The 23,944-nt window shown below is 43.2% G+C and overlaps 1 protein-coding gene across 9 annotated transcripts in view; it reads right to left on the bottom strand.

Annotated features, from left to right (window-relative positions):
* The window catches only part of PIP5K1B (phosphatidylinositol-4-phosphate 5-kinase type 1 beta), a 317,417-nt gene that overhangs the window by 184,251 nt on the left and 109,222 nt on the right, over positions 1-23,944 (bottom strand). For all 9 annotated transcript variants that reach the window (XM_045043289.1, XM_019815741.3, XM_045043291.1 and 6 more), the window contains one exon: positions 6,776-6,844. In XM_045043289.1, coding sequence (XP_044899224.1) covers positions 6,776-6,844 — 69 coding nt within the window. Of the gene's footprint in view, positions 1-6,775; positions 6,845-23,944 lie in introns of those variants that run through there.

The raw sequence follows: 23,944 nt of genomic DNA, 5'->3' as shown, positions 1-23,944 counted from the left end.
AGTGAGACGCCTATCCACCCTCTTTTAAAAGGAGAGTTTGGTTTGGGCCAAGTTTCTCAGCCTCGCTGCTGCGAACACTGCAATAATTCTGTGTCGTGGGCACTGTCCTGTGCATGACAGGACACGGTATCGCCAGGCTCTGCCTCCTAGATGCAGGAGCACCAGCCCTCCACTTGTGACAATCAAAAATGTCTCCCGACATCACCAAATGTTCCCTGGGGGGCCAAAGTGGTGTTGATTGAAAACCGCTGGGTTAGAGTGTTTTGGATTAAGGTGCCTAGAAATCACACTTGGAATGCTGAAGGATCACTCTTCCTCGAGACCAATGTGGTTGCTATCCGTGAGAAATGCTGCTCAACGCACAGAAAAAGAGGTCTCCGCTAAGCTACAGAGGGTAGTGCAACCAGAGGACAAAGCAAGTATCTTGTTTTCTGGAAGCGATGGCTTTCTAGAATCTGAAGGAAAAAAAGAACAGTCAGGGCATGGAACACATATCAGCCCCCACTGCCACGTTAAAGCGTCACTGATTCGGGGCGCCTGGGTGGCGCATTCGGTTAAGCGTCCGACTTCAGCCAGGTCACCATCTCGCGGTCCGGGAGTTCGAGCCCCGCATCGGGCTCTGGGCTGATGGCTCGGAGCCTGGAGTCTGTTTCTGATTCTGTGTCTCCCTCTCTCTCTGCCCCTCCCCCGTTCATGCTCTGTCTCTCTCTGTCCCCAAAATAAATAAACGTTGAAAAAAAAAAAAACGTCACTGATTCAATTCTCGAGTAGGTGAAATATTCACACGGTTCAAAATTAAACATATATACAGGTTTATACAGACAAGTTTTCCCTAACTCAAGACTCCCACCACCTGGTTCTCCCCGGAGACAGCCAAGGTTACCAGGGCCTGTGTATGTTCCCAGAGATATTTTATAAAAGAGTTCGTATTTCAATAAATGCTTCCTCTTTGATCAAAGTCTCTCGGAGTCATTACCTTGCTTTGTCATGACCTTAGGTTAAAAAAGTCATAAAAGCCATCTTTCCTTATAATGTGGTAAAGGGCTAGCATTATTCCCTCTTACCTCATCACTGCCTACCTCCACTGATAGGGAAACCGGGAGAGACACTGCAATTAAATGACAACTAAGGCCTTAAAAAAAAAAAGAACAGAACAAAACAAAACTGAAAGAACTAGGGTTCTTGGGTCAAGAACACTGGGTCCTAGTCTGCCGTTCTGGGTGCCGGTCATGGTGAAAATCAGGTGGACAGTTTTACGCTTGGGTTGTTGGTGTCGAAGGCAGGCAACCTCTACGCCCAGGGCAGCCTCCAATAGGCATCAGAACCCGGATCTTGGGGAAGGGGGGGGGGATGCTATTGTGGGGAGGCCCAGGATGGAAGGAGAAGTAAAAGAGAGAGGGGCAAGAGGTGTGGAATGACGTTGGGAGGAGCCTCGAGAGAGGAAGCAATGCAAATGGCGGCAGTAACAATTGCCTGCATCAGTCCAAGCCCAGGTGACTGGGAAACACTGATGGAGTCCCAGGAACAAGTCACAGAACTGGGACGTTACGTGGCCAGAGATCTTAATCTCTGGGAGATTAAATCTCAGGGAGATCCTGACAAAGAACTGCTAGGTGACCTGGATGCACTCTGACAGCTCTTTGTTTTGGACGCGTGGGGGAGGGGTGGGCAATTTCTTCCATGTATAAAATACCCAGAAAACTCGTATCTCCCGCATCAGTATTTCACTTGAGTTTAAAACAATCTCAAGTGAACGGATGTCCTGCCTTCTGCTTCCTTCTAAGTTTCTCACCTTATTAAAAAAAAAAAAAATCTCTTCCTCACATTACTATCAGTAGTAGAAAATTTCTAGTCGTTACTCTGAAACGTTTCAGGTCAGCCTTAGTTGAGATTTGTCGTCATTCGTCTCCCAACCACGTCATGGTACCTCACTGTCTGGGACTCAGCTGTCCAACATGGTAGCCGTTGGCCACAAGCACTTATTTAAATCGGAATTTAACTAAAATTAAAAATTCATCCCTGTGGGAGGGAGGGGAGGGTGGGTGATGGGTATTGAGGAGGGCACCTTTTGGGATGAGCACTGGGTGTTGTATGGAAACCAATTTGACAATAAATTTCATATATTAAAAAAAGAAAAAAAAAAAGAAAAAAAAATTCATCCCTCGGACAAACTGGACACAAATTCAAATCCTCAGCACCCAGATGCAGCCTGTCGCTACTGTATTAGTGCAGATTACAGGGCGTTCCCATCACTGTAGAAAGTTCTAGTGCACAGTGCTGGCCTAGAACACAAAATCCAAACTCAAACTAGCTTTCAAGGTTACCTGTCATTTACAGCCAGTCCTTACCCCCTAAATCGCCTGTGCTTTCCCTAAACACTGACACTTGGCTTTGTCCAGGCCGGGCTATTCGATCCCTCCAACAAATCACGTTCAGACCTGATTCTGTGCCTGTGCTCATCAGATTCCCCCCATCAGTGAAACAAATGAGTAGGTAAATCAATTCACAGTCACCTAAGGAGTGGCATTTTTCCATCGTGACAGAAAGCAATGAGGCATCTACAAAATTTTTATCCCAGCAAAATGCACCGCTAACGAACAAGTTGAAGAAAAGGACTTTTCTCTAGAAGACTGTGATGAGCTTTGGCCTCACCAGTATTTGCTAGAAGATTATGTGAAAGGCCACTTGCCTTGGCACTTAATACCAATTTGGGTCATTACTTAATTTTTCCATGTGCATCTATGTCTTTTTTTCCCCTTTAATAAACTGTATGGTGGGTGTCTAAATGGCTCAGTTGGTTGGGCTCAGGGCACAGTCTCGTGGTTTATGAGTTCGAGGCGGGGCTCGGAGGCTGACAGCTCAGAGCCTGGAGCCTGCTTCTGATTCTGTGGCTCCCTCCCCTCAGCTCCTCCCCTGCTCACACTCTGTCTCTCTCTCAAAATAAATAAAGATTAAAAAAAATAAAAAAAAATACAGAAGACACGTGTCTCCTCTTTACCACTTGCCCCCCTGGTTAGTTCACTCCCCTGTTACCTGCTTAGCTGCCGTAGGCTTTTGTGTTTACAATTCTTTTGGAAGACACTTCCATAAATGAACTGAGAAGGGAAATACTACACTCTGTAAAAAAAAGCCAGGCAGCCTTTAACGCCTGTCTTATGGGCCACATGTTCGTGTTAAGCAGGGAAAGTCAAAATTCTTGTTGCAGCCTTTAGCTGAAGATACTCGCCTCACCCACTGATTTTAGCTATCCTTCTTGGGTTGTCAAGAACTGACAATGGATCAGGGAAATGGTCACCAGAACGCACAGAAGAGCAGCCAGCTTAACTAGTCATGTGCAAATACTCAAGACTCGAGACTATAACATTGTTCCATGGACACCAAAGGTTCCCTAAAAACATGTGGAAATCCCATTCCTCATGATGCTGAGTGCTACTGACAGCTGCCCAGTAAATCTGGGGCTTGATACAGGAAGCCTAAGCCTCCTTGATGACTCTAACCCACAGTGATTTCTCCTCCTTTGAACACTTTATTATTAACTACTGGGTTCTAAAGGAGAGAACTCCTGTCTTGTCCCTCCCACTCAACTGTAAGATCCTTATAAACTCCTTTGATATCCTTCCCATGCCTCACACAGGCCAGGGGGTTCTTAACCTGGACTGTCTTTAGTCAGAGGCCAAAACCCAACGAATTATCAAAACTCCTTATTAAAAAGGTGCATACCTCATGGGCAGGCCCGCAGGACTGGGAAAGAACTCTTTCAAGCATTTGTAAAAGGGCCAATACTTAATGAAATGCATGGTGGCCTTGATGACATTCGTGTGGTCTGTTAGTTACCCATTCAAGCTGTTTTGTCATTTGCACATTTGCCAAGCACGAATTCCATGTCTTCATTAAGGTCATGCGCAAAAAAATATTAAGCTGCCCAGGGTCAACGCGTGCACAGGCTGGGAGACACCAAAGAACAGGAAACAAAACTGCCATCCGTTGGGAACATTAATCCAACCAGGTACGAGCCCAGTCACCATGACGTTCACTCCATTCTTCTCCGGCTGGTCTGAAAGGATGCCACCAGAATATTCCTGGTGCCCTCAAATCAAGATTCATTCAACTTGAGAGTTCTTTCTTGTCTGTGACTAATTTAATGACTCTCTCAGAATAAGAAATGTAGTCAACTTGGCATAAACTATATCTTCATGAACCTCTGCAGGTTTGTACGAGACACGTGTTTCCTCTCTAACTGTACAGAAACCATATGTTGACTAATCCGTGCTCCAATTATGCCGAGGAGCCGTCTCACATCTGGTTTCCAGAAGGTACTTTTTCCTCACTTTTGAAAAGAGGGATGGTATCTTCTCGTCTCCTGCCCTGTCCCGCTTTTTCAGAGCTCACACCCAGGGGTTTCCCTACGTGAGCCTGAAGCTCTTTCATTTGGGGGAACGGTCCATCTGGGCCTAGAGACAAACACATTTCCAATAGCTAAGGAGACCCCAGCCACCTCTGGGAACGCTGTGATTAACACCTCCAGTGTGACGATGTCTTTGCTCCATGGAGAAGACTTCAATGGAGTAGTTCAGCCGAGCCGTCCCCTGCTAGCGAAGCGATACTTTCTCTGAGTAGTCCCTCTTCCTCCTGTGCACGTCAACACCCTATTTACTGAGGACTGAAGACTCAGGAACTATGCTTTTCAGTGTTTTTCTCAGAGAAGCTAAACACCTCTCCCTCCACTGCTCATCTTCGTCTGAAAATCAGAGACCATTCGAAGCATCTGGTTGCCGCCATGCACAAGAAAAAAAACCAAAACTCTGTCCTGTTAATAATCCTCCAGGATTAAATAATCTTCTCTTATTTACTGGAATTCTTTGCGATCTTAATATCTGACTTTCGGTTCTTAAGACCTTACCAACGCTGCTGAGACAAATATGCTATCAGAGACGTCACTGCCTCTGGCCAGATTCGCATGTTTGAGATGACATAACATGACACTTCCTGGTTCCGGAAACGTCACCCTACTCTGCCCCCACCACGTCATCACTTTGGACAGAAACTCCCTGCTTATATTTCTAGGTTTGGCTGAGTAGGCAAGTCAGAAGATATACCAGGAAAAGGGGCATATTCTCCCACAAGAAAATGGAACAGGAAATATATCCTGTTAATTCCATGACGCGAATATGCAGTTGGGTCAGGTGGTTCCTGTACTTTATGGCAAAACTTCTTGCTAGCTATCCACGAAAGAGTAAAAAGCAAAAGGAAAAGTTACGATATAACAGACCTTGCATATACAAACCTCCTACTCGCAAGACAGAGGGAGGGCGAGGACTTTTAAAAGTAAAATGTGCAGTTGATTTAAAATCAGGAGCAGTGGTGCCTGGGAACATATACTCCCCAGTAATATGTCTGAACATTAGCTTCCTCGCCAGGAGCCAAGAATTTATCAAAGTCAAAGAATGGCAAGGTAAGATACACTGGAACGTCTGGAAGGGGATTTTTGTGAAATGGGCTGAAGGCACAGAATCTGAGAGGCTTACAAAGGGATGGGACAAAAGTTCATACTACAAATTTTTTTTTTTTTAAATACAAAGGTAGAAAGTGCGTAAAATTTTGGTGGGAAGTAGCAAGTCAATTAAAAGATGCATATACTGGGGGCACCTGGGTGGCTCAGTTGGTGAAGCGTGTGACTTCGGCTCAAGGTCATAATCTTGCAATTTGTGAGTTTCGGCCCCGCATCGGGCTGTTGCTGTCAGCACAGAGCCTGCTTTAGATCCTCTGTCCCCTTCTCTCTGCCCCTCCCCCGATCATCTTCTCTCTCTCTCTCTCTCTCTCTCTCTCTCTCTCTCTCTCTCTCTCTCTCTCAAAAATAAACAAACATCTAAAAAAATTATTTAAAAAAAGATTCACATCCTGGACACAGAACACTGCACACACATAAGGGCCTTCTTCTTAAGAGTTACAAGAGTCTTCAAATAACCACCTTCTGTCAATGATCTATATAGCATAGTAACTGTCAATGGTGTACAACATGGAAAACCCACCCCTCCCCAAAGACGTCCACGTCCCATGGCGATCTGTGAATACGTCATATGGCAAGGAGGTGTTAAGGTTGCAAAAGATATTAAGGTTGCTGATCCGCTGACTTGAAAATAAAGGGATTAGGGGCGCCTGGGTGGCTCGGTCAGTTGAGCATTCAACTTTTGGTTTTAGCTCAGGTCATGTTCTCAGGGTCAGGGGATCGAGCCCTGCATTGGGTTCTGCACGGACTGTGGAACCTGCTTGGGATATTCTCTCTCTCTCTCTCAAATAAAAAACTAGTAATAATTAAAAAAGGGATTATTCTGAATTATCTAGGAAGGCTCAGCGTAATCACAAGCGTTCTTTAAAGTGTCAGAGTGATACAGCCTGCGAGAGACTCAGCTGGTCTTTGCCATCTTTGAGGTTGGAAGGGAATCATGATAACGGGCAACACACAGGCAACTTGGAGAAGCTGGAAAGACAAGGGAACAACAGACTGTCCTCTAGAAACTCCCGAAAGGAACGCAGCCTACAGCCACCTGGATCCTGGCCCAGGGAGACCCACGTTGGCCTTGTGACCTGTAGTCCTACAAGACAATACCTCGGTGTCGTTTGAACCACTGAATCCGTGAGGGCAACAGGAAACTAAGGCTGTAATTTACACACAACTGCTTTAGAGGGAAACAAGGCCTCGGATATATGCAACTTTCCAGGCAACGACCGCGTTCCTCTTTCTGAACCGAAGAAAGAAAACAAAACAGTCACTCACCTTTTTGTAAGTTTTTTCTTCGTTCTGTTTTCCAGATGCTGCATCTCCATTTTCAGCAGCAGACGACATCTAGGAGAAAAACGTACCCGGGTCAACTTACCACTCGGCTCTGAAACACCATATGCTAATAATACTGTTACCTGGAGAATCCGCTTCGGTTAATTACATCTGTGTTGTTATCACTCTGATCTCCAAGAAAGGAAGAGATTTCTCAGAATACTAACAAAAAAAAAAAAAAAAAAAAAAAAAAGGAAAAGAAAAAAGAAAAAAATCTGTGTTCCCCAGTCTTTACAAAATAAATCTTTACTGCTAAACCATTTTGGTAGAATACTTGCTCCCATATGCTCTAAGAAAGATGGTATAGAAGTCCAAGCCCAAATCATACACACAAGTTTCTTTCTATAAAGTCTTAAAAAAAAAAAAAAGCTTCCTCTGATTATAGACGCTTCCTCTAAAAGTATCTGGAAAGTACCAAAAAATATAAATCAGGACAAAAAAAGTACTCAATTCTACTGCCCTTGGGCAACTCCACTCTTCACATTTGGGCTTCTATGTTATCACCTTTGGTTCCCCGTAGTTTTATGCTAAGAATGTCAGGATACCACTTTCATCCAGCAGTTTTCAAAGACATTTAGGTAATATGCGTCTTCCCGTTTGATTATAAACATCTCATTGTAGGAATAATCATTGTCTCTGGCTGCAGGGCACGCCAGCGTGTGAACACAACTGCATGTTAGTCCTTCACCTTCGACAACGCTAACGTTAAAGGACAGGTGAGGCGCTCCAAGGGTTTTACGCCTACAAATAATACAACAAGAATTATTTTGTGCTTCTATTTCTGTCCAATTTCAGTGTTTTCTTAGATTCCTAGAATATCAAGGTCATTAGAAGAATCGTAACTTTCTTTCCCAGCATATGCCCATTCACACGATCTTCGGTGAGTGGGTGCTTGTTTCATTACATGCTTTCAGTGACTATTACCATTTTAATTATCTTTGCTAATTTCAGAGGTGAAAGAAAGCATCTCTTGATATTAATGTGCACTTCTGAAAATTATTAGTAAATGTTAAGATGGTTTGCATACCTGTTTTTTTTGCCTTTTTTACCTCCCTGTATTTCTTTTGAGTTTTCTAATTTTTAAAAATGTTTATCTTTGAGACAGAGAGAGAGAGACAGAGCACAAGCAGGGGAGGGGCAGAGAGAGAGAGAGAGAGACACAGAATCTAAAGCAGGCTCCAGGCTCTGAGCTGTCAGTTCAGAGCCTGATGAGGGGCTCGAACTCACGAACCACGAGATCATGACCTGAGCCAAAGTCAGATACTTAACCAACTGAGCCACCCAGGAGCCGCTCATCTTTTGAGTTTTCTATTACTGTGTCTGCTTATGTACTGGGTTCTTAGTGTTTTAGTTATTGATTTTTACCCATTATGGTTATTATTACTAGTGTTTTTCTTATTGATTTTTATGTATCAAGGTTATTCATCTGTATCCAAGCACGTTATTAATATTTTCCATGCTGCTTTCATATTATAATTATGACATAGAGAAGTTTTCTATTTTTCATGCACAACACTATTGACTCCCTATGTGACTTCTTTCAATGCTTTTAGAGAAAATATTTTTGTCTCACTGGAATATGTAAGATGTTTAAACATGCGTCCTTTTCACTTTGTAAGGCTAAGATTTTTGCATCTTACCTTTTAATTCACCTTAATTTTTATAGCCAGTTACTTATCTGGCAAACGAGAAGAACTACTTAATCCAGAACCGTGACATGGTTGTTGAAGCAGATTTTAAATCTTGGGCTTTTAATTTTTTTTAATGTTTATTTTTGAGAGAGAGAGAGAGGGAGGGAGGGAGAGAGAGGAGACAGAGAGGGAGACACAGAATTGGAAGCAGGCTCCAGCACAGAGCCTGACGCGGGGCTCAAACTCACAAACCATGGGATCATGACCTGAGCTGAAGTCGGAGGCCTAACTAAGCCACCCAGGCACCCCTAAATCTTGGGCTTTTAATAAATATGGTGTGGATTAAACCTAAGAATTTGCTAGCCATTTCTCTGCATTGGGACTAAAAGACTCCTACATGCTTGAAAGGACTAAAAAAACATCCAAGGAAATTAAAGAATGGATCATGGCAAACTAACCTCACCAGACCTATGACTGCCCACCCATCAAAGCACTCTCGTAGACAAATTTGTATTTCCATTTGTGTCCATATAACTAACTGGATTATAACCTATCAACTATAATATGGACAGGTGTTTCACATGCTAGTGCTTCCCATACTGTATCTGCTTAATACAATTAAAAAATAATTGATTTTCAATGCACCCAGGTGGCTCAGTCAATTAAGTGTTTGACTCTTGGTTTAGGCTCAGGTCATGATTTTACAGTTCATGAATATTGGATCCTTGCGTAGGCAAACATTTTTATACACATAAAAGCTACACAATAAAAAAGTTTAGTTGATGTGACCGCTCAAATTTCTCGACTTAATATCAAAATAGATCATGAACGTATTCAAAGGCAAGCAACAAGGCGGAAATGCTGGCAGTGAATGTGACAACAGTTAGTAATTCTAAAACAAGAAAAGCTTATTTAAACTGTGCAGAGCCTGTCGCCTATTCAAGGACTTCGTTCCTACGATTCTCCCCTTCCTCTCGGCGGCTTCAATTTTTCACTCTATTTCTACCCCATCAGCGCTCTGCCATTTCTTCCACCTTAACAAAATAAAAGCCTTTTCTGGATTCCACTTCCTCCTTGCGGCAACACTCCTTGAAAAAGATGTTTCTACTCTCAACCCCTGATTCCTTTTCATATATTCTTTCCTTAATGCACCTCAATCAGGGGTTTGCTCTCCCCACTACACTGTGAACGTCTTCATCAAAATCACCAAGGACCTCCATGCTGCCAAATCCAATGGCTAACTCTAAGTCCCCATTCTGCCTGACCTATCAGTCTCCTTGGATGGTTCTCCTTTCTTTCCCTGTAACCTCTTAATATTGGAGTATCCAGGACTGACTCCTTTTTTAAAAATTTTTAAAAAATGTTTTTATTCATTTTTGAGATAGACAGAGTGCAAGTGGAGGAAGGGCAGACGGAGAAGGAGACACAGAATATGAAACAGGCTCCAAGCTGTCCGCACAGAGCCCGCTGTGGGACTTGAACTCACAAACCTGATCATGACCTGAGCCAAAGTCAGATGCTTAACCGACCGAGCCACCCAGGCACCCCCAGGACTGACTCCTTGGTTCTCTTCTCTATCCATACTTTCTTGAGAGTCTCCAAATACCATCTGGAGCTCTCTTCTGGGCTCCAGAGTTGCATATCCATGTGGATATCTACCAGAAACCTCCAAATTTGCAAACCTAAAACCGTAATCCTGATATTCCCTCCCTTCCTTCCCTTGGACCTTTGCCATCTCAGTTAATGGCATCTCCAACCTCTTGCTGTTCGGGCCCCAAATCTTAGAGTCCTCCTTCTCTTACACCATAGTCAACCTGCCAGCAAAGCCTCTGAAAGACATCCAGAATCCAGTCACCTGTCACCACTCCTGCTCTGTGTTCATGAGCAGAGCCACCATCATCTCGAGCATGTGTTACCCCCTCTCGGTCTCTCAACAGGGCTTCCTAGGGCCACCCACACCCATCTGCAATCTACTCTCAGCCACACTGATCTGTCTTTAAACCTAATCATACCAAGTCCCTTTTCTCTTAAGACCCTACAGTGGTTTCCCATTTCATCCAGGGTAAAAGCCAAAGTCCTTGCAATGGTGGATGTGGTCCTGTACGATCTACCCACCCTCTTCCCATTCCTCCTCTGACCTTAGCACCTCTGAACTTCCCCTCCATTCCTCTGCTTCATGTACTCTGCTTTTTTTCAAACACCAGAATGCTGCTACACGAAAGCTTTTTGCTTGAGTTATTCCCACTGCCTGAACAGTCTTCCACAGGTACCTGCTCATCTCCTTCAGGTCTTTGTTCAAATGTCAGCTTCTATCTGATGCTTAGCTTGATGATCCTATTTTAAACTATATCCTATTTGGTACCTCCCTGCCCCAATACCCCATACTCCTGATTCCCCTTAACTCTCCTTAATTTCTTTTAACTCTCCTTAATTTCTTTTTCTTTTCTTTTTCTCTTTCTTTCTTTCTTTCTTTCTTTCTTTCTTTCTTTCTCTTTCTTTCTTTCTTTCTTTCTTCTCTTTCCTTCTTTTCTTTCTTTCTTTCTTTCTTTCTTTCTTTCTTTCTTTCTTTCTTTCTTTTCTTTCTTTCTTTCTTTCTTTCTTTCTTTCTTTCTTTCTTTCTTTCTTTCTCTTTCCTTCCTTCCTTCCTTCCTTCTCTTTCCTTCCTTTCCTTCTTTTGTTCTTTTATTTCCTTCCTTCCTTTCTTTCCTTCTTTTATTTCCTTCCTTTCTTCCTTCCTCTTTCTTTCTTCCTTCCTTTCCTTCTTTTATTTTCTTCCTTCCTTCCTTCCTTCCTTCCTTCCTTCCTTCCTTCCTTCCTTCCTTCTTCTCCCTTCCTTCCTCTCTCCCTACCTTTCTTTCTTTCTTTTTTGCCCATAGCACTCATCAGTATCCAACATACAATAGAGTTTCCTTATTTATTACAGTGGGTTTTTGTTTCAGTCTGTCTCCTCCTGAAGAATTTAAACTCCACAGAGGCAGGGACTTTAGTCTGTTTTGTTCAACGATGTACCTCTAACACTTAAACTGTACCCAGCATACAGTAAGTGCTTCGTAAATATTTATAGAATGAATGAATGAATAAATTGCTGAGAAAGATAATAACACACCATTAGATCAATGCAGGCAGCATCTGATTCCATCTCCTTGGGTGTTTTATGCATGGGAAGAGAGCTGATCCCCTGAAGGAAGGTGATCAAGACATAACTGAGGGGTCCGACACCAACAATCACAATGTACGCAGGATTCTTTGGAAGGTGCCAGCGGTGTGGTAACATTAGATATAGTTGGCATGGAATAAATGTCCATGTCATTAACTCAACACAACCTCCTTCATCAATGAAAAAGACTTTTAGACTGTACATACTTCAAAAGACATAATCTCCACGTGCATTTTTAAGCCCTTTTTAAGATGTAAAACACTACTGAATATGCCACGTTTTCATTTTCCTCACATAACCAGACTACTCCCAAAACTCTGCAAACTAACTTGGAGTTAAGTTTCATAATATATGGGGAAGGTTCCTTGATTTTTTAAATCAAATGTATAAGTGTTCATGATCTTTCAGTCGTTTTAAAAACTAAACATACTTTTTAAATTTAAAAATAATGTTTGGGGTTCAAATTTAAAAATAATGTCTGTGGGGCACCCGGTTACGTGCCTGACTTCAGCTCAGTCGGTTACGTATCTGACTTCAGCTCAGGTCATGATCTCACACCTCATGAGTTCAAGCCCCACATCGGGCTCTGTGCTGACAGCTCGGAGCCTGGAGCCCATTTTGGGTTCTGTGTCTCCCTCTGTCTCTGTCCCTCCCCGGCTCCTTCTCTCTCTCTCTCTCTCTCTCTCTCTCTCTCTCTCTCTCTCTCTCTTTCTCTCTCTCTCAAAAAATAAATAAACATGAAAAGAAAATTTCACATAATGTTTTTTTCCCTATGAAAAGTAACACAGGTATTTTATTTGAATAAGAAAAAGAAAAGTAAAAGTAACACCTTTAATCCTATTAACTGTGAATATTCACTTATTTTACCAGTGGATCTTTTTCAAATGTGTGTTTATTTTTTAACAAAACTGGGGTCATACATTACATACAACTTTGTACTTGGGCCCTTTTCGCTTTATATAAATATTGTCTACATCACTAAATATTAATTGGAAAAAGGTCTAACATCTGAATAACTATCATAAAAATGTATCATAGTTCAATATTTATTAACGGACATTCAGGATGCTTTCTTTTTGTTGTGAGTAAAACTGCCTTCTGTGTTCTTAGAATTTCCAACGGCAAGTCCATCAGAGCCGCTAAAGATTCACAGAACGATGTTTACTGGGTAAAATATATCTAACTTTGTATCTCTCGCAGCAGCAAGGGTCATCATTTAAAATCAAATAAAACACTTGGCCAATTCTGGGCAAAAATATCATCTTATTTTGCCTGTGTATGTTTCAAAGCAAGACAGACAACTCTGTCATGTTTACTTGGTTGTTTGAACTCCTTTGGTGGATCATCTGTCTGAAGCTCTAGCCCATTTCTCACTAGGGTATGTGCATGTCTCCCATTTATTACGCGCTAATGACAGTAAGGGCACGGTTTTCTTTACCCGTCAACGGTGTAACAGAAGCAACAGAATGAAGAGTTCCCTAAAGGATGCCACTGACTCATTAAACCTCTAAGACTTGGCAGCTCTGAAAACCGAGAAACTTCCAAGAGCAACAATGAAGGGTCTTTGGAAAACCCACCATAGGGAGGGGTTGACTAACGGGCTTGAATGCAGGACAGATGATGAAATGATCCTTTGTATTATGTTGTAGGTCACCCCTGAATGGACAGCAGAAAAGAGGAGAAGAGAAATAGGTAAACTTCCAGTTTTAAAAAGCAATTTCTCTAAGACATTACAAAATAGGCAATAATGATAAAAGGATGCCATGAAATGTTGCCTGTACTCTACGACTTTTCTTAGGGCGATGTTGAACAAAGGTCACGCGGACCTCTTCCCCGGGACATCTGTGCAGGGGAGGCAAATGAGACGCTGGGGAATGTTCTGGTAAACTGCAAATGGGCAATGAAATGGACAGAGTGGTAATTACCATTTGTTCCGTAGACCTGCTATGCTCCTGAACCAGTTCAAGTGCATCATTCATAACTATGGGAGCCAAGATGAGTACGTTTTAGAGAGATTATGTACAATTCTATATATTTCTATATATGCCTGGAAGAAGGAAGAAAGAAATTCACAGAAGCACTGGTGATTATCTGTGGACGATGGGATTATGAATGCTTCGGGTTTCCACTTTTATATTTTTTCTACATTCTCCAAGGATTATGCAATGAGCACTCCACACTTCACAGTAAGGAAAACATTAATGCTCTTCAAACCCTGAACCACAGGCAGCAATCAATAGCACGAACCATATATCCCAGGTTCTGTTCTGCCCCCCGAGGCATGCTGACATTCACCAAACTTCGTTTCTCTTTGCTTGTCATTTGTTTTAAATTTGATAATGTCAGGGGCGCCTGGGTGGCGCAGTCGGTTAAGCGTCCGACTTCAGCCAGGTCACGATCTCGCAGTCCGTGAGTTCGAGCCCCGCGTCGGGCTCTGGGCTGATGGCTCGGAGCCTGGAGGCTGTTTCTGATTCTGTGTCTCCCTCTCTCTCTGCCCCTCCCCCGTTCATGCTCTGTCTCTCTCTGTCCCAAAAATAAATAAACGTTGAAAAAAAATATTTAAATTTGATAATGTCAAAGTTAAAGGTCATGAACTAGGGTAGGATTTTGAATATTTGTAAATAAGTATAAAATAAAAGAGGTAAGAGCTCCAGACTGAGTCTGTTGGAATTCATTAAAAATGCAGACAGTAGGGGCGCCTGGGTGGCTCAGTCGGTTAAGCATCCGACTTCGGCTCCGGTCATGATCTTGCAGTTTGTTGAGTTCGAGCCCCGCATCGGGCTCTGTGCTGATGGCTCAGAGCCTGGAGCCTGCTTCGGATTCTGTGTCTCCCTCTGTCTCTGCCCCTCCCCTGCTCGTACTACATTGCAGCTCACATGACAGGGTTAGTGTCTAACGTACTAGGAAACTCTACAAATTGATTACGAAGGAAAAGACAAACCACACAGGATCAAAATAAGTGAAGGGTGTGAACTGAAAATCTAGATCACTGGTAAACCTGTGAAAGGGATAAGCCTGCTGAGTGGTAAGAGAACACGAATTATAATAACTGAGATGCTACTACCTGCCCACCAACTTGGGAAACATTTTAAAGATGGCGAACGTCCAATGCTGACAAGTATGTCAATAATCAAGGACTCTTCCTGCGCCATTCGACTGACAGCTTCAACCTTTTTATAGACAGGAATGTAGCAACGGCCCTTCAAAAAGAATCATTAATGCACTGACCAAGTTCGGCCCAACTTCCAAGGTTCTTTCTCAGAGAAATGAAAGTTCTAGAACGTTAAAGATGTTTCAGTAAGGGTGTTTATTCCTGGCTGGCTTACGATAATATAGTTTTAGTTCTATCATATTCTCCTGTAATTTTTTTTATTTGTTTGCCTTAAATTTTCCACAACAATGCTGACTAGTGTATAATCTATGTATAATAGTGTCCTGGTGAAATATCCTCTTTACTTTGAAAAGGATCCCTTCTTAATAATTTTAATTTTGAGTTCCATTGTGGTTCATGTACACTTCTGTTTTCCTTTTGCTTGGCATATCTTTGTCCATTGAACTTTTTTAGCTGTCATTTTATCTGTGTTCCTTAAAACTAGCCTAAAACTGGAGTTTTGTTTTGTTTTTGCTAATTTAAGAGTCTGCCATTTCAAAGGGGATTTTAACAAATTCACATCTATTGCGATAGGATTGTATCTGGCTCGCTTCCAATATATTTATTTACTATTAACTACATTTATTGTTGCCACATTTATTTTTATTCATTTCCTCTTTGCTGGATTAATCCAACTTGCAATTCTACTTTCTTCTTCCTAGTAATGACAACAGTTCATGCCATGTATATTTGGTTATTCTATTTTCAAATCATCAAGAAGATCTACGTTTTCCTATCTGCTCCATCAGGGTCTGCCCCTGTCAAGAGCCACCTCAGAGAGGCGATGGCCTCCCTGGGGCTGCCCACATCCTGTGACCGAATGGTGGGGCAGCTCCTGGCCAAGTCGGGCCCGTTTCGTGGGTCCTGCAGGGGAGCCGGGCTTCTCCCTCTGCTCACCCCACCTCTTCCTTTCACAGGCTGTATTAGTCTCCACATGTGTGCCTTCACGTGGTAGGAATTTCTTCTCTCGTGGTTCTGGAAGCTGCAAGTCCCAAATCATGGCGTCAGCTGGGCCATGCTCCCCCCGAGGCTCTGGGTAAAATCCTTCCCTTCCTCTTCCTGCTTCTGCTGGTGGCCACTGACCCTTGGTGTTCCCTGGCTTGTGGCTGCATCGATCCTGTCATACAGCATTCTCCCCACGTGTCTGTCTTCACATGGCATCTTCCTCTTCTGGAAAGGACGTCAGCCATATTGGATTAGGGCTCACCCTCCTGACCTCATTTTCCTTGATGACATGAGTAAAGGCTCTATTTCCAAATAAGTTCACGTTCACAGGTGCCAGGGTTTAGAACTTGTATATGTGTGTGTATGTGTGTGTGTGTGTGTGTGTGTGTGTGTGTGTGTGTGTATATATTTTTTTTTTTTTTTTTTGCAGGATACAGTTCAACTCCTAACACAGGTGTGGACCTCTAATAAATATCTTGCATGCAAAAACTCTGTTTCCTTGCCTGCTTTCAGAGAATCCAACCCATGACATCTCCTCTCTCTTCCTCGTCCACAGGAGGTATTAAGACATTTTTTTAAAAACTTCATTTTTGAGAGATACCGAGTGTGAACAGGGGTGGGGGGCAGAAAGAGAGCGAGACCCAGAATCCGAAGCAGGCTCCAGGCTCTGAGCTGTCAGCACAGGAGCCTGACGAGGGGCTCGAACTCACAAACTATGAGATCATGACCTGGGCCCAAGTCGGACGCTTAATAGACTGAACCACCCAGGCGCCCCTGGAACATTTCTTAAGTAATTTCCTCACAAGTGGCACATGGATGGCCCACTTTGAATCACTCCTTGTCTCAACATGTCTTTCTTTTGGCCTCATATACGACTAGATCTCTTGGCTGGTGACGGGATTCTTAGCTCAGTCCTTTGTTCCTTCAACTCTCTATAAACATGGTATTGCTGTGTTCTTGCTTTCTGGATTATAAGTAAGGAGTTTCATGCTAGACTGATGCCCCTGTCATGGTAACTGACTGGTTTTCTCTGTCTAGAAACCTATGAGAGTTTTTTTCTCTCTTTTTAATTGAAGTATAATTATACATACAGTGTTTGTTATATGAGTTTTGGTGTTCAATATAATGAGTCAATGACTTATTTCATGGATCCCCCTACCCACCTTCCCTCTGGCAACCATCAGTTTGTTTTCTTTGTAAGTCTTTTTTTTCCTTTTTGTCTTTTTTCTTTGTTCATTTGTTTTGCCACTGAAATTCCACATACACTGGAACCATATGGCATTTATCTTTCTCTGATGGATTTTACTTAGTATTATACCCTCTAGGTCCATCCATGTTATTGCAGATGGCAAGATCTCACTCTTTTTTATAGCTGATATAGCCAATACTGCAGGGTCTACATATACCACTTTTTTATCCACTGATCTATTGACGAACATGTGTTGATTTCATATCTTGCCTCTTGTAAATAATGCTGCAGTAAGCATGGCGTGGCATCTATTTTTTCAAAGTGCTTTTGTTTTCTTTGGATAAATAGCCAGTAGTGGGATTACTCAACCACACAGCAGTTCTACTTTTAATTTTTTGAAGAACCTCCATACTGTTTTCCACAGTGGCTGCACCAGATTGCATTCCTATCAACAATGCATGAGGGTTCCTTTTTCTCCACATCCTCACTGACACTTGTTATTTCTTGTCTTTTTGATGTCCGCCATTCTGACAGGTGTGAGGTGATACCTCAGTGACGTTTTGATTTGCATTTCCCTGACGATGAGCGATGCTGAGCATCTTTTCAAGTGTCTGTTGGCCATCTGGATGTCTTCTCTGGAGAAATGTCTATTCAAGTGCTCTGCTCCTTTTTAAATTGGATTATTTGGGTTTTTGCATCGTTGAGTTGTATAAGTTCTTTATATATTTGGATATTAACCCTTCACAGGACACACCATTTGCAAGTATCTTCTCCTATACGTAGGTTACTCTTTTGTTTCGCTAACAGTTTCCTTTGCTCTGCAAAAGTTTTTTAATTTGGTGTAGTCCCGACCGTTTGATTTCTCTTCTGTTTCCCTTGCCTCAGGAAACATATCTAGAAAAACGTTTCTATGGCTGACATCCAAGAAACTACTGTTTGTATTTTCTTCTAGGCGTTTTATGGTTTTAGGTCTCACATTTAGGTCTTTAATTCATTTTGAGTTTATTTTTGTATAGGGTGTAATAAAGTGGTCGAGTTCCTTCCTTCCTCTTTTTCCTCTTCCTTTTTTTTTTTTTTTTTTTTTTTTTTTTTTGCATGTAGCTGTCCGGTTCTCCCAACACCATTTGTTGAAGAGACTGTCTTTGTCCCATTGTATAGTCTAGCCTCTTTTGTTGTAGATTAATTCATAGTTTAAGTGAAGGTTTCTTTGTGGATTCTCTATTCCATTGATCTGTATGTCTATTTTTGTGCCAGTACCATATTATTTTGATTATTACAGCTTGGTAGTGTATCTCGAAATCTGAGAGTATAACACCAGCTTTGTTCTCCTTTCTGAAGACCACTTTGGCTATTTGGGGGTCTTGTGTGGTTCCACACAAATTTTAGGATTTGCTCTAGTTCTGTGAAAAAGTTGTTGGTATTTTGATGGGGATTGCATTAAATGTATAGATCGCTTGGGTAGCATGGACATTTTGACAATATTGATTCTCCAAGCCATGAGCATGGAACAGGTTTCCATCTCTTTGTGTCATTTTCAATTTCTTTCATCAATGTTTCACAGTTTTCGAAACATAGGTCTTTCATGTCTGTGGTTAAGTTTATGCCTAGGTAACTATTTTATTATTTTTGGTGCAATGGTAAATGGGATTGTATTCTTAATCTGAGAGTCTCTGCATTTAACGCAGAGTTAAAAAAAACTCCATAAGGATAGATGTGTCTTTTTTCACTAATCCTGCCAAGCAAAGGGAAACTGACAAGAAGCTATTACATTGAGATCCCATGACTTGACTTACACCATGAATAATATTTAGGCTATCTCAATGAGGAATGAATGGACTGCATATGCTTCAGGCAATCCTCCCTGGAAAGCATTTCTCATAACCAACCTTTTGATAAGAATTGGACAGTAGAACCCTCCAAGTTATAGTCTCTGGCAAGAGCCTGGAATGCAGAATTCTTAGTGGCCAAGTAAGGGCATAATCATAAGAGTCAGGTCTCCTTATGAAATGTGTTAACACGTGATCTGATACAGACTCCCAGTTAGGACTTATTTTCTTAAATTATTTCTGACATTGAACACAGCCAAGTTACAGTATCATATGGTTAGGCTGTTGAGACACCAGTTCAGATAACAGAAATATATACCAAGCAATGAATTTTGACTATTTAATTGCTTATCTATCCTTTCTGATATTTAGTATCTGGATTCTGTTAGCGTCAGGAGTAAATAATTTACATGATCTCATAGCTTTCTACATTTTTTTTTTTATTTTTAAATTTTTTTTAGAGACAGCGAGCAAGGGTGCGCGTCGGGGAGAGGGGCAGAGGGAGACAGAGGGAGAATCTTAAACAGGCTCTACACTCAGCATGGAGCCCGATGTAGGGCTCAGTCCCACAACCCTGGAATCATGATCTGAGCTGAAATCAAGAGTCAGACACTCAACTGACTGAGCCACCCAGGCACCCCTTTAGCTTTCTCCATCTCTGAGCTTTCATTTAATTGGAGGGAAGAAGACACACGGTCATTTGTTGAGCAACAACCATGTGTGACAAGCCGTCCCATCCATGAGCTCATTTACCACCGTAAACAATCCCTTAGCATCCCACTTTAGCCAGTGCTATCGACACTCGTAATGGACTGTCCTATAACATCCATGGGAGGTAGTCATTTTTCATTTTCCCAAGGCAGGATCTCTTGCTGTAAGGCTGGTCTGTAGAAGTGCAGCCCTTAGTGGGTGTAGGCACACAGGGACCATCTCCCCAAGCACCTCCATCTCCGCCTGGCTCTATGGTTCTCTATACCAGTGCTGGCCCTCACAAGCACCCAGGGAGCTTTGTGAAAATGCAGATTCTTGGTCCGCCCAGCAAAACAACAAAACCGCCACCTTTGGGTGGTGGGTCTGTGGAATCTGTATTCTCAGCACAGGCGTGGGGTCATCTAAGACATTCTGACTAGTAAAGGCAATCAACACGCTTTATTACTTCAAGCGAGTTGTCAGGGTCCAGTAGGGAAAACGGAAACCATTCTGGGTGCGTTAAAGAGAGGGAACTTAATACACGGAATTGATTATAAATGTGATAGGTGAGCTGGAAAGTGAAGCAAAAATGGTGAAGCAATGCAGACATTCCCATCAGCAGGAAGCCACCACCACTTTCAAGGCCAGAGGCACACCAACAGAAAGGGGTGTTAACGAACCACAAAAGGTGGAGCTTATCTGCTGGGGCCAGAACACTGTGGTGAAGGTTGATTGGCAGAAGCTGGAACCACAGACGGAGAGGTATGTTTACAGGCATGGGGAAGACAGAGTCACTGATGGAGACGCTCCCTGAAGCAGAGAGAGGGGGAAAACTCCCTGGATTCTCTCTTATCCCCTGTAACTGCTAACCCCTGTGTATGGCTCCCAGGGGCCAGCCCGCTGAAAACCATCGAACATGAGGATCCCAAGACGTGCATCCTATAGGGGATGACTGGCCAGTGGTCCAAAAAAGAACAAGAGTGACCTCGGGCTCTGAGAACAAACAGGCCCATGACAGACCACAGAATGACACAGAAAACAGTAATGAACGTGGGAAAGCAGGTATGTGCTAATGATCTGCCTATGAAACATGATCTCAAAGGAAATGTGGATTAGGAGGTAGGCCAGGAGCTGGGACACTTCTATTTTTATGACTCTGGGGATCCGCAAAGAGCTTCAAGTAGATGGCTACCTTCTGCGGCCTCTACATTAAGTCTAAGAGTGAGGCTATGACTTGGGACAACGTGCCCGGGGTCACGTGGGGGCAGGAATGAGACCTGATCCGGAGTTTTGTGGGCCTGCAAGTCCGTTCTCTCCACGAAGCCACACTCTCCCCGCTAGCTGTCTTGCAAAAACAATCGGAAGCCCATTTAATCAACAGTGCACTTCCTCTTTCAATTTGTAAACACAGCCCAAAGGTTAGGCCACAATATCTATTTACACGATGATTTTCTGTAAAACGCGTTCTACGTCAGGGAGTCTCAACCTAGAGGGCGTTTCAGAATTTACCGGGTGGCAGGGGAGCTTTTGAAAGCTCCACGGCTAGTCCCAAGTTGCAGAGTTGTGACACCTGGGGACCATAGGTGAGTTAGCGGTGACCCTTTGCACCTCCGAGTCTCCGGCTAGGGCCACAGACGTCAGTATTTTTCATTCGCCGCTGACTGAGTCTGCTCCTCATGCAAGACCAAATGGGGAGGGGGGTGCAAACGGCTCATTACCTAATTACCCAACTAAATAGGCCAACCTGTAGATCCGAGACATGAGGGGCACTGCCCCCAAGTCCTTCCTGGTCTGCTCATAACAACAGGCACTCCATTAAACACCGATGAAGCCAGGCAACAGGGACAGATGGGAAAAACACCAGAATAGGCCTCTGCAGGTTTGGTGTCGATGCCCATGTCCGCCACGAACTCTGTGTGACCGTGGGTCCCACCCACCTCTCTTCTGCCATGAATTCTGCGGACTCCCTTCGCCAGTGCCTGCGGTTTGGAGCCACCGCCACTTCTTGGGTGAGGCCTCCTCTCCGATCCTCCTTGGAACCAGGAGGAGGCTCATTAATTCTTTGCTCGTTACAAGGGCAACTCGCCCCATGGGATCTGATCTGCCATCAGATAGCCACAGTCAAACGCGTTCATGCCATTCAGGCTACATATGGTAACACTGCCTAGAACATTTCCCAATAGGGAAAGCAATTAAAAAATATTTGGGGCCTTGGTCATGCCCGCATGCTAATGTTAATCACTTCTGTGTAAACTGTGCTCTTCTGAGTTCATTTTCGTTACCTGCCAGCAAATTAATTCACGCGTTCTTTTTTTTTTTTTTTTTTTTTTTCCCCTCTTTCATCCAATTCATTCAGTCATTTATTGAGCATTACAGGTCAGGCACTGAACTTGGCCCTGGAGCCATCAAGACAAAGAGCTTTCACAGAAGTCACATTAGTAGGAGAGACAGACATGGGGACAGCTACACTACAACCCGGCATGTGTTCTACTCTGGGGTTCTTGGAAGAGGAACAGCCCGAGTCCGCCCGGAGAGACCCCAGAAAGCTTCCTGAAGAATACTGAAAATGGGACTTAGAGCAGCTTTTGGGGGACACGAGGTTCAGAGGCAGAGTGAGGAAGATGCCAGGCTTCAGGGCAGCTTGCTCAGAGAAAGACCCAGCAGCATGAAAGAGATACTTAACATAGTTTCGTGGGTGTGCATGAAATGTCCAACTTGCGTTTAAGGAATTTACCCAAAAGCAGCCCAAAGGTTAGGATGTTACTTAAAAGGGTTACAAAGAGATTTCCATATGTTCGTTCTACTGGTGATCCCAAGTCCATGTTCAATCCTTTGACTGAGGAAAAACACACTTGTGAAAATGTATATATATTCAGGAAAACCTCAGAAGCCATTCTTAGGAAAATGTCAGCCTTGTAAATAGCTCTGTTGGGGAGGTTAAGAATATCACGGGTCCTTCTTCAGTGCCCTGAAGAGGTCTGATGCTTTTCTAATGCGGCTTAGGCAATAAACAACAATAACAAGCAAGCAGGAAAAATCAAGGATTAAGACTGTGATGGATTATTTCCCAAGGCTTCAAAATAAGCAACCCACATGCACCAAACGGAAAACGATCCTTGACGTAGTTTCCCAAGCAGAAATGCCTAGATTTTTCAGACTGGAAAAATTCTGCTATATTAAGAAAGCACAGGGTTGGATTTCTTTCTTTAGACTGTGCGCAGAAACTGTCAAAGAAATGGCTGCACAATGGAGGGAGGCCACCTATACACATGTATGTGCAGACATATGGTCGGCTGCACACATTTATGCTCCAAAGCTGTAGAAACAGACCCACGATGCCCTTGGATTCGACATAAAGTTCCCCCTATTCTTCCTGATGAAAATAATTTAAACGGGGTTTCATTTCACGTATCTAATGTTTATGTAACCAAGCCACTGCCAAAACCAATTCCAAACGATGACACCTGCTCGCTATGAATCAACATGGAGACCAATCAAAACAAATTGCAGGGCTCTTATAATTCTCTCATGAAACACATTCATCGACTCTCAGAATGGAGCTCACCAAGTGAATCAACAGAATAGCTATAAATGGCAATGACAAAAGGCTCAGCATAAAGACGAACCACTCGTAATTTGTGTTTCCAACAAAGGTTGTGCTAAAAGTATTCATGAGCCTTGTCAAACCAAGCCTTCACTATCAACACTAGACAGAAAAAAGTAGCTGTCTCATATTTGGGGCACCTGGGTGGCTCAGGCTGTTAAGCGTCCGACTTCGGCTCAGGTCATGATCTCACGGTTCGTGAGTTCGAGCCCCGCGTCTGTGCTCACAGCTCAGAGCCTGGAGCCTGCTTTGGATTCTGTGTCTCCCTGTCTCTCTCTACCCCCCTCCACCCCCCACCCCCCGCCCCCGGATCTCAGAAATAAACATTGAAAAAAGTTAAAAAAATAAATTGTCTCATTTCTTTAATTTACCAGATTATGCTTTCTGTCCATGTTTTATTTCTAAACTATTAACATCTTTTCCCCCTAAGACCACACGCCAGGAACTATTAAATTACTACATTAATAATAACTGCAAGCCATACGCAAACTTAAAGCCAGTTACGACTGGTAGAAAACGTTTGGATTCAGGGGCACCTGAGTGGCTCAGTTGGTTAAGCATCTTGATTTGGGCTTGGGCCATGATCTCAGGGCGATGAGATCCAGCCCCATTGTTGGGCTCTGCCCAGCGCATGGAGCCTGCTTGAGATTCTCTCTCTCTGCCCCTCTCCCACTTTTGCTCTCTCTTGAAAAAAGAAAAAAGAAAGAAAGAAAGAAAATATTTGGATTCAGAAGCTTGCAGTAGTTTCTCAAGCATTTCTGGGTCTATTTCGTCTTCTGTTGAAAAGCCCAAGTAACAGATCTCCCGTGCGCTCCAATGAAAGACCCCACAGAAGCTGGGGGTGGGGGGCCCTGTGTGTCTGTGGGGGGGTCTGAGAGAACACAGAAGGGTGTAGAGGGGCTGTGGCTACGGCCCATAG

The sequence above is a fragment of the Felis catus genome, chromosome D4, assembly GCF_018350175.1.
Source record: "Felis catus isolate Fca126 chromosome D4, F.catus_Fca126_mat1.0, whole genome shotgun sequence".
NCBI classification, from domain to species: Eukaryota; Metazoa; Chordata; class Mammalia; order Carnivora; family Felidae; genus Felis; species Felis catus.
This window is presented reverse-complemented; position numbering and strand designations above follow the sequence as displayed.